The sequence below is a fragment of the Perna viridis genome, chromosome 3 (genome assembly GCF_037379345.1).
Source record: "Perna viridis isolate PV_CMFRI_1.1 ecotype Kerala chromosome 3, ASM3737934v1, whole genome shotgun sequence".
Classification (NCBI taxonomy): domain Eukaryota; kingdom Metazoa; phylum Mollusca; class Bivalvia; order Mytilida; family Mytilidae; genus Perna; species Perna viridis.
The window spans coordinates 30,889,414-30,905,324 of NC_142447.1; the positions used below are offsets into that span (position 1 = coordinate 30,889,414).

At 34.0% G+C, this 15,911-nt stretch overlaps 1 protein-coding gene across 1 annotated transcript; it reads right to left on the reverse strand.

The window, feature by feature from the left end:
• Positions 1–110: 110 nt before the first annotated feature.
• Positions 111–13,273, reverse strand: LOC148621833 (uncharacterized). The gene is made up of 2 exons (XM_088576610.1): positions 8,345–13,273; positions 111–6,815 (listed from the first exon to the last, which is right to left on the reverse strand). Exon 2 carries the CDS (start codon positions 6,725–6,727, stop codon positions 5,303–5,305), a length of 1,425 nt encoding a protein of 474 aa, XP_088432736.1. The 5' UTR covers positions 6,728–6,815; positions 8,345–13,273; the 3' UTR covers positions 111–5,302.
• Positions 13,274–15,911: the final 2,638 nt, after the last annotated feature.

Sequence of the window (15,911 nt, forward strand, 5' to 3'; positions counted from 1 at the left end):
AAAGTCGTGCAAATTTCCCCAAAATACCAATTAACCAATTTTCTTTGTAAATCCAATAATAGGAAGGGGCATTTTTGAAAGAGAGTAACAAAATCAATGCAGCCATCAAAGACTTTGTAAATACATGTTTATTAGGCTTGTTATGAATTATACAATTGTTTTTAAATTCTAATAGCTATGTAGGGGCTACATTGTATAGGAGGAAATGAATTTGTACATGGTGGTGTTTATGCATATGGACATTTTCAAGTCTCAGAAACAGTATGAGATGTACGACTGTGCACGTAGCAATCTTTTATATCATAAATGCTTTTTGTTTATATAGTATGGAACCTTATAATACACTTTCATACAGATCCATACACTTGTACTCCTGGGAAACTTGAAAAACACTTGTTTTAAGCCTTTTCAGTTCCTTAATCCTCAGGGTTAGTTCATATCCCAGTCTGACCTTGGCGATGTTGAACATTGTGGTACAATGTTGCTGATATTCAATGAAGGAGTCGTACTATTATGCTGCAGTGTTACATAATGTACAAGAGCATCTGATAGACAATTAAGCCAAAATTCAAGGCTAAACGACATCAACCATGATAGGCAGCATATTATTTACGTTGGTATTTCCAAAAGTAAAATAACATTTTTAAGTATATCCTGAAGGAATAAAATGTTTTGCATTGTGAAGCTTGATACTACTGCAAAGGTTGAACCCTAAACATTTGGGGCAAGCTTAAACTGTTGATTGTGAATAGACATTTTACACACAACAAGAATTTGACCAGAATTGAAGTGGCACCCTTTTTCTGCCCTTTATTCCAGACTGGTTCCAGGCAATATCTCCAAAATCAATCCCAACCATCCATTCAACCAATGTGGAAGTGGGACAAAAAATATTCACCTAAATACAGGATTTGAGTTAGCATACCAAAGAACTACAAGTATTAGAATATTGAAAACTTTCAATTATTCTCCATTGAAATTGGTCAAGAAATAAACAATTGATGCTAATTCTGTAAAATGCTTTTTTACTACACTATAGGACCTTTATTTCTGAATAGTTGTGGTCACAAGCCCCTTCATAACCTTTTTTATGGTATTGAATCTTGTATAAATATTTCAGAAAGCTTCATTACGTAACACTAGTTATTACATATGGTAAAGAACAAAAGCAGCAAAAGCAAGATTTTTTCAGTTGTCACAATTGTAACAGCCTGGACAATATTTTGTTTTATCAATAGTTTAATTTTTGGATCAAATTCCAGGTTTTCAACAAAGATGCACAACATATTATCTCACCAACTTTGCCAATTATCAAAAGCTTGAAAAGTTACAGGGTAGACACACATGTAATTTGTTACTGGGACTGATTATGACATACATGATACCCGATTCATCCTTTTCTAAAATTAGGTCACTGCAATGGCTTAATGAAGTGCTTCAAATTGGAAATGTTATTGATTAACTACTGTAAACATCCTAATTTTTGCTGTGGACAGAAAACTGCAAAAAATAATACATACAAAATTGATTTTTAACACTATACGACACTAATCATTATTTTGAAACACGAAAATTGATACCTGCAAATATGTTCATTTGACAGAATCTGTGAAAATTAATACATTTACAGTACATGAATTAAGTCTGAAACAGAAAATTTCAATTTAATAATGAGCACAACAAACCTAGCATTAACATCAACTTTAATTGATTTATTCAAGACTTAAGGTGTCTGTCAACTAGAAAGTATCTAAACATAAGGAAAATTTGTCTGACTTCAGAATTCAGATAAAACTACAAACATTTTTTTTTCAAAATAACTTAATATAAGTTATTTGCTTTACTTTTGTATAACTGTAAATAGTTACTTCCATAAAAATGCCTTGCCACTGACCCACAGCAAGATTCTTGAAGAATGTTTATTGTAAAGTTCACAAAGGATGTTATCACAAGAATTCTAATATTGGTATGACCTGCTTCAAAGGTCATTACACCACAGCCATAGTTAAACAGTATTAAGCATATGACAAACATTCTCATTCCTAACATCATACACAAGTTTTACCAACTTTTTCTGATGTTACAGTAGAATTTTGCTCCACAAATGGTTGTTTTCACAAGAAATGAAGAAATTAGTCCAGTTAATTCTTTTCATTTTTTTACCCTGCCCTATTACTTGAAGTAAAATAAGGTGACACAAATGGCCAGCCTGCAGTGATAAAATAATGATAAAATGGAGTCTATGAATTATTTCTTACACAAAATATAACATAACTACATGTATATTATTCAATCACAGTTCTGTTTGGCAAGGGGGCTGACAACTCCATTTTGCTAACATGGTACCTGTTTCAGAATGATTTAAATGTAGATGCAGTGGTGGATTCAGAAATTCAGAAATTGCAAAAAGGGGGGGGGGGTCAAGTAACTGGTTTTTTTTTTATTTAATCAACCACTTCTTGAGGATAAGGGATGCAACCCCTGCCCCCATGATGGCATGGATATGTCTGCAATGAATGCACAATACACTTGCCCTAATATTAAAGTAAGTAAACAGATATATCTAGAGACTAGACATCACATAACTGAACAACACAAAACAAACAAGTATACAAACTAACATACATGTACATGTATTCATGTAACTATTCAAATTACTTCTTTTTAAGACATTGTGAATACATGTAAAGGGTCATCTGCACAGATGTCACACGTGTATGAAAATAAATTACTGTGAAAGTACTTTTATTTGTGGATCCAAATTTGTGTGGGTTCTTCAATATGTGGTCTTGATAACTCGATGGAAAATTCTTTTTCCAAATTTTGTGGTTTGTTCTATCCACGAAAACCTCAAAAATTGGTACCCCATGAACATTAATACTTTCACAGCATTACAACGTACATTTTCAAATTTTAAGATAGAACACAAGCAATTGAATTATTGCACTTAACACTGATTCAATTTGAAACTAACATAAATTCTACTAATAAAAACACAAATCTCTTTAATACAATACTATGTTTGCACAGCATGATACAAATAAAGTTGCAGTCTAACCCAAAAGTGCAATGTATGGCCAATACAATCAGGCTAGACACATCTTATAGTTTGGACTAAGATTATTGGTACATGCATTTGATAACATATAGGTTTCCAAGTCTGAAATTAAGATAAAGAGTAAACAAAAATTAATGGATTTCTAAAAATCAGCATTTTTCTATTCATGAATACAAGCTGAAATAAGAAAAAATAGAACATGAAAACTTCAACTGGAAATTTTTCATTACAATTTCCAAATGCAAAAATACATCTATAGGAAAGCAGACAGATTTTGCAGGTCTCAGCAGTTTACTACAAAGATTTTTAAACTTAAACCCAAATTGTAAATACTTGATTGCTTGATCCCCTTTAGAGGTCTTATACTTTAATTAATCAGATTGTATAAAGAAGACCATTAAAATAACATTCTACAATCCAAATTTCTCATAGTTGTAATACATGTAATCAAAACTAGAGCAAACATTATGGCACAATAAGGGTGCACTATACAGTTACATTAAGGCACGCTGTTTCGCACACCAAGTTACCCCAGTCAAATTTTGTAAAACTTAAAATTAAAAGTTGAAATTTAGTGGATATATTGTTTAAATGTTGTTAAGCATTTATACGTAGACAGATGTAATGTATGTAATGGTAAGCAGGTGTAATTCAAAGGAAGAAGGGTATCCGGAACATTTCAGTCCCCTGCCATATTAGGTTCTCTCCTCAGCATTAGATGGCTGATTTTCAAAACTTTTGGACCTAAAATTGTGAAAGAATGAATCGAAAAGGGTCCTATTATTTTTCCCCTTTTTCCAACTACTCTCTGCATGCTTTATTCCTGTGGTAGTGTCTAAGTGCCTGATATTTTATAAAACGTAGTAATTGGCTGTTAGTTTTTAAAAAGGCACCCCTGTTTTGTACTAAAACTCAATAATATTTTTTTCATTATGTTACCATGGCTACTGGATTTTATAACAATAATCACTAAATTACTTATAAATGACTTGAACCTCAACACACCAAGGATTTAAAAAATATGCACTTTTTTATGTCAAAACACTAGAAATTTCTGTGCGGACTGCCTCAAGACAGCTTTATTTCAACAAAATGAGACCAAATATTCAGAAATGACCTAACTGTATTGTACTACCTAACACAACTAAGTGAAAAAAATGTCATGCAAATTGATTAATGTAAATTCTGATACTCACTGTAATCAGTTCATTACATATACATGTACTGATTCTCAGTGATCAGCTCAAAACTAGGGGCATAACAAATTGAAGTGTAGGCACTAAGCTGCAAGGGGTCTAGGGACCACTTCAAAGGTTCCCAGCAAGTCCAGGGTAGTGCCCTAGTAGGGAGTCCAAGGGCCGAATACTCCCATATTAAAAACCTATCTAAACATTCTGAAATCACAAAAGATGTTTTTTTTAAAAGCCTGTTCTATCTACATTGATGCAGACTTGAGGGAACATCTAATTTCCTGATTTTAACTCAGTTGAAAATTTCAAACCAAAATTAAGATTAAAGCTAGGATACAGAAAATTTTGTATATGCATGAACAATAATTGAACTTAATTTATGTTGGGATTCCGTACTCTTTCCTAGATGTTATGGTGAATTCACCATTCATTGAAATCTATTGCTTTCTTAGGCACAAACCGGTGAGAGGGGAAAACTGGGATCTTTTTGAAAAAACAAGTTCCAAATTTTTTTACTGTTGATGTTACGCCCCTGAAAAAGTAAAGAAATGAGCATACTTAATTGTGTTCATGTAATAACTCTTATTTCTTTAGTAATCAGTTCACTTCATGTAATGATTCTTAAGTAATCAATTCACTACATGTAATATGTAATAGATCTAGGTGATAAGATCGCTATATATGTAATAATTTCAGGTGATCAGCTCACTACTTGTACATGTAATCATTCAAAGTGATCAATTCACTACATGTATTAATTCTAGGTGAAAAAATCACTATACATGTATATGGAATAACTTCAGATGATTAGTTCACTACATGTAATCATTCTAGGTGATCATTTTTCTACATGTAATCATTCTAGGTGGTTAGATCATCATATGTAATAATTCTAAGTACCCTAATCAGTTTACTGTACATTAAAGTAATGGTCCTGAATCAAATTTTTCAGTTTACTACATGTAATGATTCTAAAAAAATCTGTTAATCATTACTTAATCACAAACAATGATCATTGCTGCTGGTACACGGGCAAATTCAACCTTATTGAACTTTACATTATATCTTCAACCTCTTGTTTTATTTCATCAACTATCAATTCACTGTCCTTTATTTCATCGCCATATGTTTGTATCATTTCAACATTGTTCCTTTTTTCTGTCTCCTCATCTAAAGCATCACTAGAAGATGGAGGGTCAACATGATCTTGTGAAGAATGAAATTTTTTTTTATGTTTTTGTAAAACAGAAGCAAAGACAAACTTGATACCACAAACATCACAAGAATATGGTGTGTCTTTCTTACAAGTTTGTGATACTATATGCATACTGGTTTCATTAGATTCGGGTAAATCTTGCCAATCCGTTGTTAGTGATGGATGAAAAGATCGTATGTGTTTTCTTAGACCAGAGGTTTGTACGAACTTACTCCCACACATTTCACAAGAGTAAGGTTTTACACCTAGGTGTGACAAGGTATGCTGTTGTAGATGGTGCTTTCTTGCAAAACTTTTACCACAATCGTCACATTTAAATTGTTTAATACCTGAATGTATAACTGAATGATTATGTAGTTCTCCATTAGAAAAGAATGATTTTAAACACACTGGACATTTGTATGGAGCCTCTCCTGTATGTATGCGTTTGTGTCGTTGAAGTACATTGCCATACCTAAAAGACTTACCACACACATCACAGGTGTGGCGTAGTTCTCCTGTGTGTATTAATTTATGCTTAGCAAGATTCCCTGATTCAGAGAATTGTTTTCCACAATAATCACAGGAGTATGGTTTCACTCCAGTGTGAAGTAATTTATGTTTATTCAGGTTACAGTGGCTAGTAAACCTTTTCTTACAAATTTGACATTCATAATTTTTTTCCCCTGTGTGAACTTTCATGTGATCTTTTAAAGAGGAAGCATGAAAGAAGCCTTTACCACAGATGCCACATTGATGTTCCTTCTCACCACCATGAGTATTCAGATGTCGATTAAGATTGCCCTTCTTATTGAACCTTTTCTCACATAAATTACATGAAAATGGCTTTTCTCCGCTGTGAATTAACATGTGATCTTGAAGAGCACTTTTACTAGAGAAGTCTTTCTGACAAAAGATACAGAAAAAATCAAAACTTTTGTCATTAGGTTTTATCAAAAGAACTGTTATCAAATTGTCTGTATTCACCATACTAGGTGGGCATGTTGATAAGTTATCTTGTCCTGAACCCTGCTCAGTATCTCTTTCAACATGTGGAGTATTATGCCTCGGAATTTTACTGGTAGTTTTGTATGTGTTGTTTTTTTGTAGTTCTATGGTGCCAGACTCACATTTGTCATTGCTGCTTGAACAGTTGACCTCATCTGGACTTAGTTCCATCTTATTTCCCTCTTTTAAGTCATATTTACAACTTGCAGTACATGTACTGGTATTCATTTTGTCTTCAGATACAGACTCTTTTTTATTCATACCTAGACAGTACATTTAGTTAGTAAACAAATCTACTATGGCTGGGTTCATCAACACTGTCCAAGAGTTCAGCTCATCTGTACTTCACAACACCAATCATGTTCTACAAAAGAAAAAAACAAGGTGATTATTTCAATGCTCCTATTTAAACAAGTTGGCAACAAATTCATGTTTCACTGGTTCCAATCCAATCACCCATAATGAATTATGGACTCACCAAAATTTGATCTTAACAAACAATCCATTTCATTTAGCCATTAATTTATTTCAAAAGGGAAGTAGTAAATACACCAGTCTTCCCTGAGGCACTCAATCAGAGTTATGCCTTCTTCCCAAAATATCATAACAGGAACCATATGGTCATAATACATGTATAAACAAAGATGTCAAACAGGAGTCAAAAACTGAACCCCACAATATTGCAAAATGAATCATGTACCATAAAAAAGCACCTGTCAAAATATTACGTGGTTGTGATACATGTACATAATATACATGAAAGTATTTTAATAGTTGCAAATAAAACTGTAATGAAAATTTATATTTAAATTGAATGGTCAAAATAATGACTGCTGCTGGATAGTGCATGAATATTTTATAGTAATGATATCAATTTAAAAGAACACATGTACATGTATTACATAAAAATGTAAGTAGACTTTCTAGAAGTCTCTCTCTCTCTCTGTATAAATACATGTACATGTACACTAGTCCGAATTACCTCTGAACCTGCAATCCTCTTTTTTATTTAGATATTGATATGTCGGCCAAACCTGACATACCAATACCCAAATAAAAAAAAGGAGGGTTGCAGGGTCAGAGGAAATTCGGACTAGTGTACATGTACATGTATTTATACAGAGAGAGAGTTTGTTTGTTTGTTTGTTGGGGTTTAATGTCCGAGCAGCAATATTTCAGCTATATTCAGATGATGAACATGAAATTGATGATAAAGTGAACATGAAATAATGATGAAATGAAAAAGGGATGGGACACAAGGGCAATGGGGTCGACAAATTTTGATTGCCACTGGAAATAGGGAGAGGTGGGTAGGGTCGGGCAATTTAGCCTCCTGTGGCGGAGCCCTATTGTTCCTACTCTGGGAGAATACCACAGTAGGGTTCTTTAACGTGCGAGGAACCTGGCATCTTACCCAACACAGTGCACCACTATGGTTTGCAGTCAGGTTTTCCGTATTATAGCCTGACAACCCCAGCATGTAACATGCAAGGGGTACCCCATTCTACCACCTGGGGCACACATCCCAGTTGCTCTGTGGGCAGAGTGCCCTAGCCCCCAGTTAGGGTTCTGAGCACTATTTAGACGCCTTTTATGACAAGCTTAGCGCTGCTGCAGGCCTATTCTTTTGACACCCGGACCTGCACGGGGCCAGAGAGAGAGAGACTTCTAGAAAGTCTACTTACATTTTTATGTAGGAATGTGTTTTTTTTTTACAGTGTACTTAAAATACAATATTGATATAAACTATAATTTCAATGGGAAGTCTTACGTGTATATTTTGTAAGACGGGTGAACATTTGCTATTGTTAGAACTGAAGATACGATTAAATTCATTATTGCAACTTCTTACACTGAAATTATGTAGTCAACATCTGATATCGATTAACCTACCAGCAAACAAAGTAGTTCTTTTTCCTATAGGAAAATTATCATTATTAAGCTTCTTTTACCGGAAGTAGTGGTGATGTGCTAACATATCCCAGATACGGAAAATTGGACTTTCCGGTGGTTCTACTAATCAAAGTGCTGCTAGCACTGGTAGTTTTTGATCCTGTTGAAATTGTACCAGGAACAGAATTTCTTTGATTTCACCCTTTTCACAAATTTTAAGCCTGTCCAAAAATTAATTTTCAATCCATAAATTCATATTAAGAAATTAATTTCATAGAATTACATAGAATATTTAAAAATATATACACTTTGTATCAATTTAAATTTTGCCGACAATTTTACTATGTTTTAAATTACTGTTCTTCGCTTGTAAAAAAAATTGATGAAAAAATACAGATTTTGACTGATAAGTGCGTTAAATGGAACATGCTTAATACATTTAATGCTTTTTGACACATTCTGCAAAAACGTTCTGAATTCCTACATACGATTTTTTTTTGTACTATTGATACATCTTTCAAGGCCAAAAAGAAGTCCCCAAATTCTGTATTTGATTTAAAAACTTGATCTTATTTCCATTTGCAGCAGTGATAGAATACTATTGGCTGAATAATTTCATGAAACATATTAACTGATTTTAAAGAGGTATTGAATGATATAGAAGGACTGGCATTTGGACTACATTTTGTATAGTGTTCAGAAAAAGAAGGGATTTTCTCAGTACTGAACCAGTGATACGAGATATTCTGATCCAAAAGGATCAAACCCTAAACAGCGCCCATGAGCGCCTGGGGGTAGTCCTAAGGGTGTCAAGAGCACTCGGGGATATTTTTTGGTCAAATATACTTCCGAAGGCAGCTTAATGGTAGAGGAGTTAAAAATTGCTCAAATCTACGAGTTTTCCGGCAATCGAAGCAACACTCAGCCATTTTCCAGCTATGATGTTTTGCTGTTACATTTTGAAAAGTGAACAGTCATTCAACATTTGTTTTTCAATGCAACTTTTGGTGACTTTATGTATCTTACTCATGAACTCAAGCTCTTTTGTCATGACAGTGGTCAAAGTTCAACAGCTAGTTTTTAATTTTTTTTTTTTTTTTTTTTTTTTGTTATTTTGTTTTAGAACATGAGGCGTTTCTATATAGACCAAATATGCACTTTTTCAATATGAGACACTATTTTGTAGTTGAGTGTTTAAGTACAACTTTTATTTGAGTGGTCTTATCCTCTTTCTATAGCAAATTTTGGTTTAAGATCATTAGACTAGTTTGTGCTAACTTTTGGATATTTGATTAGCACACATGGAGCATGCTCAATGTACACTTCCACAAGGAAAATTCTTTTGGTGCTCGTTGAAGTGTGTATTGAGCATCCCCAGTTTCATTACTTAACACAAAAGGGTCTATTGACGCCATTTTGCACTTAATCATTGTCACGTAATTTGAGATTATTTCATTACTTATATATTATAACTTTCACATTTGTTTTCTTTTTTCAATACATTTATTTCTTACATATAAGTATAAAGAAAAAAGTATAAACTTTAAGTCTCAAGCACGCTGATGCATGGAATGGCGTGCCAGGCGTACACCCCCCCCCCTCCCCCCGATAATAGGGAACAAATATTTGTATGACATCTTGATTTTTGACCAACTCTATACCACCCGAAGATTTTATAGACTTCACTCGACCAAATTCTATTAACGCCATCCCATGGAACCGAAAAAAAACAGTATTAAAATTAGTTTTTTTTTTCAAAAGGTGATCGATATGCTTTTAAAATTAGGACAATGCAAGTCAAGTATAAAGATTTTATCTTATGAATTGTTTCACTTGTTCGGTTTTTATATTTTGATGTATATTCTGTTTCCCTGATTTCCTTTATAGTCACTCTGCGTTTATAGTTTGTCTTTACTAGCAACCAGGTACGCATTGTGCTAATCAAACACCTTTCAAAAACATGACAGTTATCCCTCTCCGGCAGAACCATACAAAGTAAAGCCGTAAAAACTATCGCAAAGGCTTATGTTTTGAATATGTTTTAACACTAAATCTTTTTATATTGCCCGAGGGCTACAGTGTGATCCTTTAAGAAAACACTTAGCCCCTTCGACCCATTGTACCTTTCACAAAGACCGCCAATTACGGGTGGGATAATTATATAAAAGTTATGTGATAGGGTTGAGTTCTTGTCTTTTGTTCAGAGACAATGTATGAATCAAACTGTAAAAATTAATTATTGTTCGATCGATCGGATTACATTGTTTGTCATCAGGGTGTTATGTCATCGCTGAGATTAACAAATGAATAATAGTAAATAATTGGGGACATATTATCCATTGACAACATACCTTTTGGAAACGAATGGTGATTGCTGGTCATTTGGATCGGTCCTTAAAAGCGGAAGGATCCTCCGAACACATCATATTTTGAGAAACAAAAATTTTGCAAGGTATGTTGTTTTTAATATATTTGTTCGTAAGCTTCTAAGATAGCCCTTTTCGGGGTGTGATTCAACCATGTTTCTATGTACTGTTGAATTGTCATGATATTTTTCAAGACAATATATGTTTTCTTAGCACGTACAAATGGGGTGGGGGCAGCAGATTCGATTAATTACAATGTAGCATATTGTGAAAAATAGTGATTGTAATAATTAAGATGTGAAGAAATAATAATCGTAAGAATTAGTTCGCGTTTATTTATACTTGCCTTCCTTTTACTACAATATTTGAGTTAATTAACCCAGCTAATGAATTAATTGTTTCATGACATGAAGTGAGTATTCAAAAGTTCGAATGTTACTTTGAACCCATCAGAAGTCTTCTATATAAGAGTTATTCGGTTATTTTAGTAGTTGAGTCAATAATTTTTAAATGGATTTGAAAGTATATCTAAGTCACCATCTAAATATAGCTCCCATTTTAATTACAGGATAAAACACTGGTCTAGACTGTTAAGTAACTGATAAAGATATTGTTTTTTTAGGTAATGTCAACATGGCTTCTCTGAAAAACATGATTTTCTCGAAACCGAAGAACAGCCCAGCCACTCCAACCGTCTCAAAGAAATTAAATGGAATTCTACGAAATGGAAGTACGTCACCGGACAGTTTGGACTCTCAGTGTAATGATCTAAAGTGCAATAATTGTTCAGAACACCAAAGTGTTACAATTTCCTTATCGGAAAACTCAGGAGAAGATTCAGATTCATGTATCAGTTGTAGGAACAGACTTATTGAGGATAGCAAACAATCCGAAAGTAATTCTAAACGGGTCTCATTTAACGCTCGAGTTAAGAAACGTGTATTTCTGTCAGATGCAACTGAAAGGACACGAGAGAGAGTTAGCGTACCGACTGTCAGACATTCTATACATAATGTGCCCAACCCTCGTTGCTATGTAGAACAGCCACGGTATATCTTATGTACACCAGGCCATTTAGGACCTTACAGTGGCCCCGTCACCAGTGCTCACACCACATCTAGTCGAGGAACACTCTACTTTAGGATTATATGATACGATATTTGTGCCATAATTGACTAAAACACTATGTCTTTCATTGCATTATTGAATCATGAAGTATATATATTAAAAATCCTACATTTATGCCTCGTTTTTTTTTATGATAATGCATACTAGGTAAATTATTGCGAAAGGGCACAACGTTTGAGTGAATGTTATCATCCCGGCGTTTTCGGGCAATCCAAGATTTTAGGTTGGGATTAAGAAAAGAAGCAAAGATATTGATGGAGATTTAGTTTCGAGATTTCAAAGTATTTTCTCTTTCTTCTTTATTGTTTTCGTTTTTGTTTGTTTGTTTTGTTTTTTTTTTGTTTTTTGTTCTCTATCATTATTTTGAAGGGGACCGAGAATGTAAAAAGGACATTATAACATAGATATGTATGGAACGCCTAAACTGTCTGATGAGATACACATTTGTTTACGTGTTGTTAATTTTATATTACTTGCTGTGGTTTTATAATTACATGTGATCATTTTGTATTTACGTTATGTAGGAACATCTTTACATTATGTCGTTTTGTCTTTACGTTCTGCCATTTCGTCTTTACGTTCTGTCATTTCGTCTTTACGTTCTGCACTTTTGTCTTTACGTTCTGTCGTTTTATGATTACGTTATGTCAACATGTATTTACGTTATGTGGATTTATCTTTACGTGCAGTGGTTTTCTTATAACGTGAGGTCGTTTCATCTTTACGTTATGTCGATCTCTAAATACTTTATGTGCATTTTCTTTTCTTCACGTGCAGTGATTTCTTCTTTACGTGGTGTGGTTTCTTCTTTACGTGATGTGGACAAAAATTTCATGATGACGTGTGACCTCGGAACTTTTCGATCCGGTGTAAACTTCAATTCAGTCCGTAAAAGTCGAAATAGACGTCAAGACGCCGATTAGAAAAATGCTGCCGTATATTAGCATGGCGCTGTCGTCGTCCGTGGGCACTTGGTTTCCGAGCAATAACTTGATGATGACTTGATCATTCTATAACTACATAGCAGGGTTTCAAACCAAAATAAGATGTTTGGTATTGATTATCAACCGTAACTGGATACTGGGACCAGTTTTCTAGGAGTAGGAGTAATATTTCTAACATTTTTTTTTAAATTCTTTCTTGAAAATTAGTTTTGGTGTTTTATTAATGTAGAAAATAAATTTAGTCACGCAATAACTTGTAAGAGTCGAATTTTTGCAAATTTTCGCGGGAGTCGAAATTCCCATGTTTTTGGAATTCAAAAAATATATTCCGACTACGAAAATCGCCACAAGTCATCAACAGAGTCCCAGGTGTATCAATTGTGATAATATTGAACGTAAAAAACAAATAAGCTATTTTTACTATAGAATAAACACTCTAGGGTGACTGGATAGACTACCCAAGTGTATTTCGTTCAGCATTTTTCTAATCGGTGTCTTGACGTCTATTTCGACTTTTACGGACTGAATTGAAGTTTACACCGGATCGAAAAGTTCCGAGGTCACACGTCATCATGAAATTTTTGTCCACATCACGTAAAGAAGAAACCACACCACGTAAAGAAGAAATCACTGCACGTGAAGAAAAGAAAATGCACATAAAGTATTTAGAGATCGACATAACGTAAAGATGAAACGACCTCACGTTATAAGAAAACCACTGCACGTAAAGATAAATCCATATAACGTAAATATGTGCTGACATAACGTAATCATAAAACGACAGAACGTAAAGACAAAATTACAGAACGTAAAGACGAAATGGCAGAACGTAAAAATAAAACGAAATAATGTAAAGATGTTCCTACATAACGTAAATACAAAATGATCACATGTAATTATAAAACCACAGCAAGTAATATAAAATAGACAACACATAAACAAATGTGTATCTCATCAGACAGTTTAGGCGTTCCATATCATTCCAACTATTGAAGCATTATGCAGATATTTTACATTCATTGTATTAAAGTTTGAACTTAGAAATGTTTTTATAACATGGTGCTGTAAACGGTTCATATCCTCCTTCTTGAGGCTCGGTGACGGATCTCAGATGATCTTTAGCATTGAATCCCTTCACCAATTTCACATCTCGATTTGGAAACGAATTCTTTTCGCGTTACGAATAAAAACTGTACAAATTACGCTGTCCTAAAATATGAATATGATATACCGGTAATTAAAGACCTCCTTAAACATAATCACACGAGTTCACACATTAGATCAGAATAAATTACAAAAACAAAACAAAAACGAAAACAAAGGATACAAGCTCGTGAAAAGACTTAGGACCCTTTAAAAAGTTCTTTACGTTGTTTTAAGTACTTGTAAAGCCATTGCGTGATATAATCAAACTATTCTTTTAAAGTCATTTTAATGTCATTGTAGACGATTTGCTATTTTTCGTCATTTTTTGGGTCTTTCTTTAGTAATGGCGATAACAAGAGGCCAAAACCAGTAGCAATACGTTCTACTATAGGAGCTATATTATTGTAGCAACCGCGTTTAAATACAATGGAAGAAGCATCAGTGTACGTGATTCGAATTTTGTGCTACTACTGCAAACTTCGATAAATAATCCTAAGATTTATAGTTAAGGTAAGATATGTTTAACTGCTGGGATGGTGAACACCCTCAGTGACATATGACCCGAAAGCAGTGGCATCGATCCTGTGGTTTCTAAATACAAAAAAATATAACATATCATCTTAGTAATACATTGCTAGGAAACCAGAGTACTCACATACAACCAGGAACCTGCGCCAAATAAATATGTTTACTCGGACAACCATGAGCATACACTAAATAAATAAGTTTACGGGTACAACCAGGAGCCTGGGTCAGATAAATCAGTGCAATGGTTCAACAAGGAGCCTGGACCAGATGAATCAGTGCAAAGATATAACCAGAAACATGGACAAAATGGATAAGTACATGGATACAACCAGGTGTCTGGGTCAGATGAATCAGGACGCGGGAGCATGGCAGAACACAGGTCAAACCTGTGAGTCTGGACCAGAAGAATCGTACGCTTGTAGTTGTATACTTGTATGACTACTTGTGTTACCCTAGTAGACCCATAATTGACAGTTAAATGCGTTTTTAAGCCTGGACCAGACGACCCAGTACAGATGCTGACAAACCATTTTGTCCTTCCTTTAACTAAAACTACAGATATATGATATAAAATATTAAACAAGAGCAAGTCCCTGTGTTTGCTTATATTAGTTGGGCTGCATATAAAGATAGTGGTTCAAGATGTTGGGCTTATTAGAAATAAAATGACATTTTAACATGCCAAAATTTAAGAACTCTGGTTTTTCGATTACTAGTATCACAACCTCTCGATTACACAAGTTTTTTAACCGGAAATATTTCACTCGTACCTTGCTGTCGCACTCATGGTCTAAGAAAACATATATACACGACACTTGCATCTACAGCTAGCTGGACCGTGATTCATATAACCGGTATCACCCATAATTAGGTAGGATCAGTCGACGTCAGACTGACAATTACAACACGACGCCTGTCAATATTAAAACCTGGTACATTTGTTTTGTTTTGGTCCAACACTGCTACTAGCTTCTTCATAGGTTATGCTTCGGTCAAACGAGGCCGATTTCTGCAGCCGACTTATTAAACAGCTTGCCCCTTTTCGACAATTATTTAACAAAGTTTTGATTGCTATAGAAGAAAGAAAAATATCTTTAACATTTACATCTGTAACATCGACGGTCGTTTTCTACTTGATTTTTTTGTATATAAGTTAATTACTGATGTATATATAAAATAATTTTAATAAAAGCTCAAAATATGAATTAGCAACTATACTGAACATTAATACACCATAGACAGTTACCTTTGTCTTCATACAAACCTGGATCTATGACATATGAGTCCTATTCTCGTCCTTAACTGCCATTGGTACCGTTAATCTCATTATTATCAATTGCTGTACTTACTTTTGAATCAATCATGACATACTCTTATGTATCTTTAGAGTAGAAATCATGACATACTCTTATGTATCTTTAGAGTAGAAATCATGACATACTCTTATGTATCTTT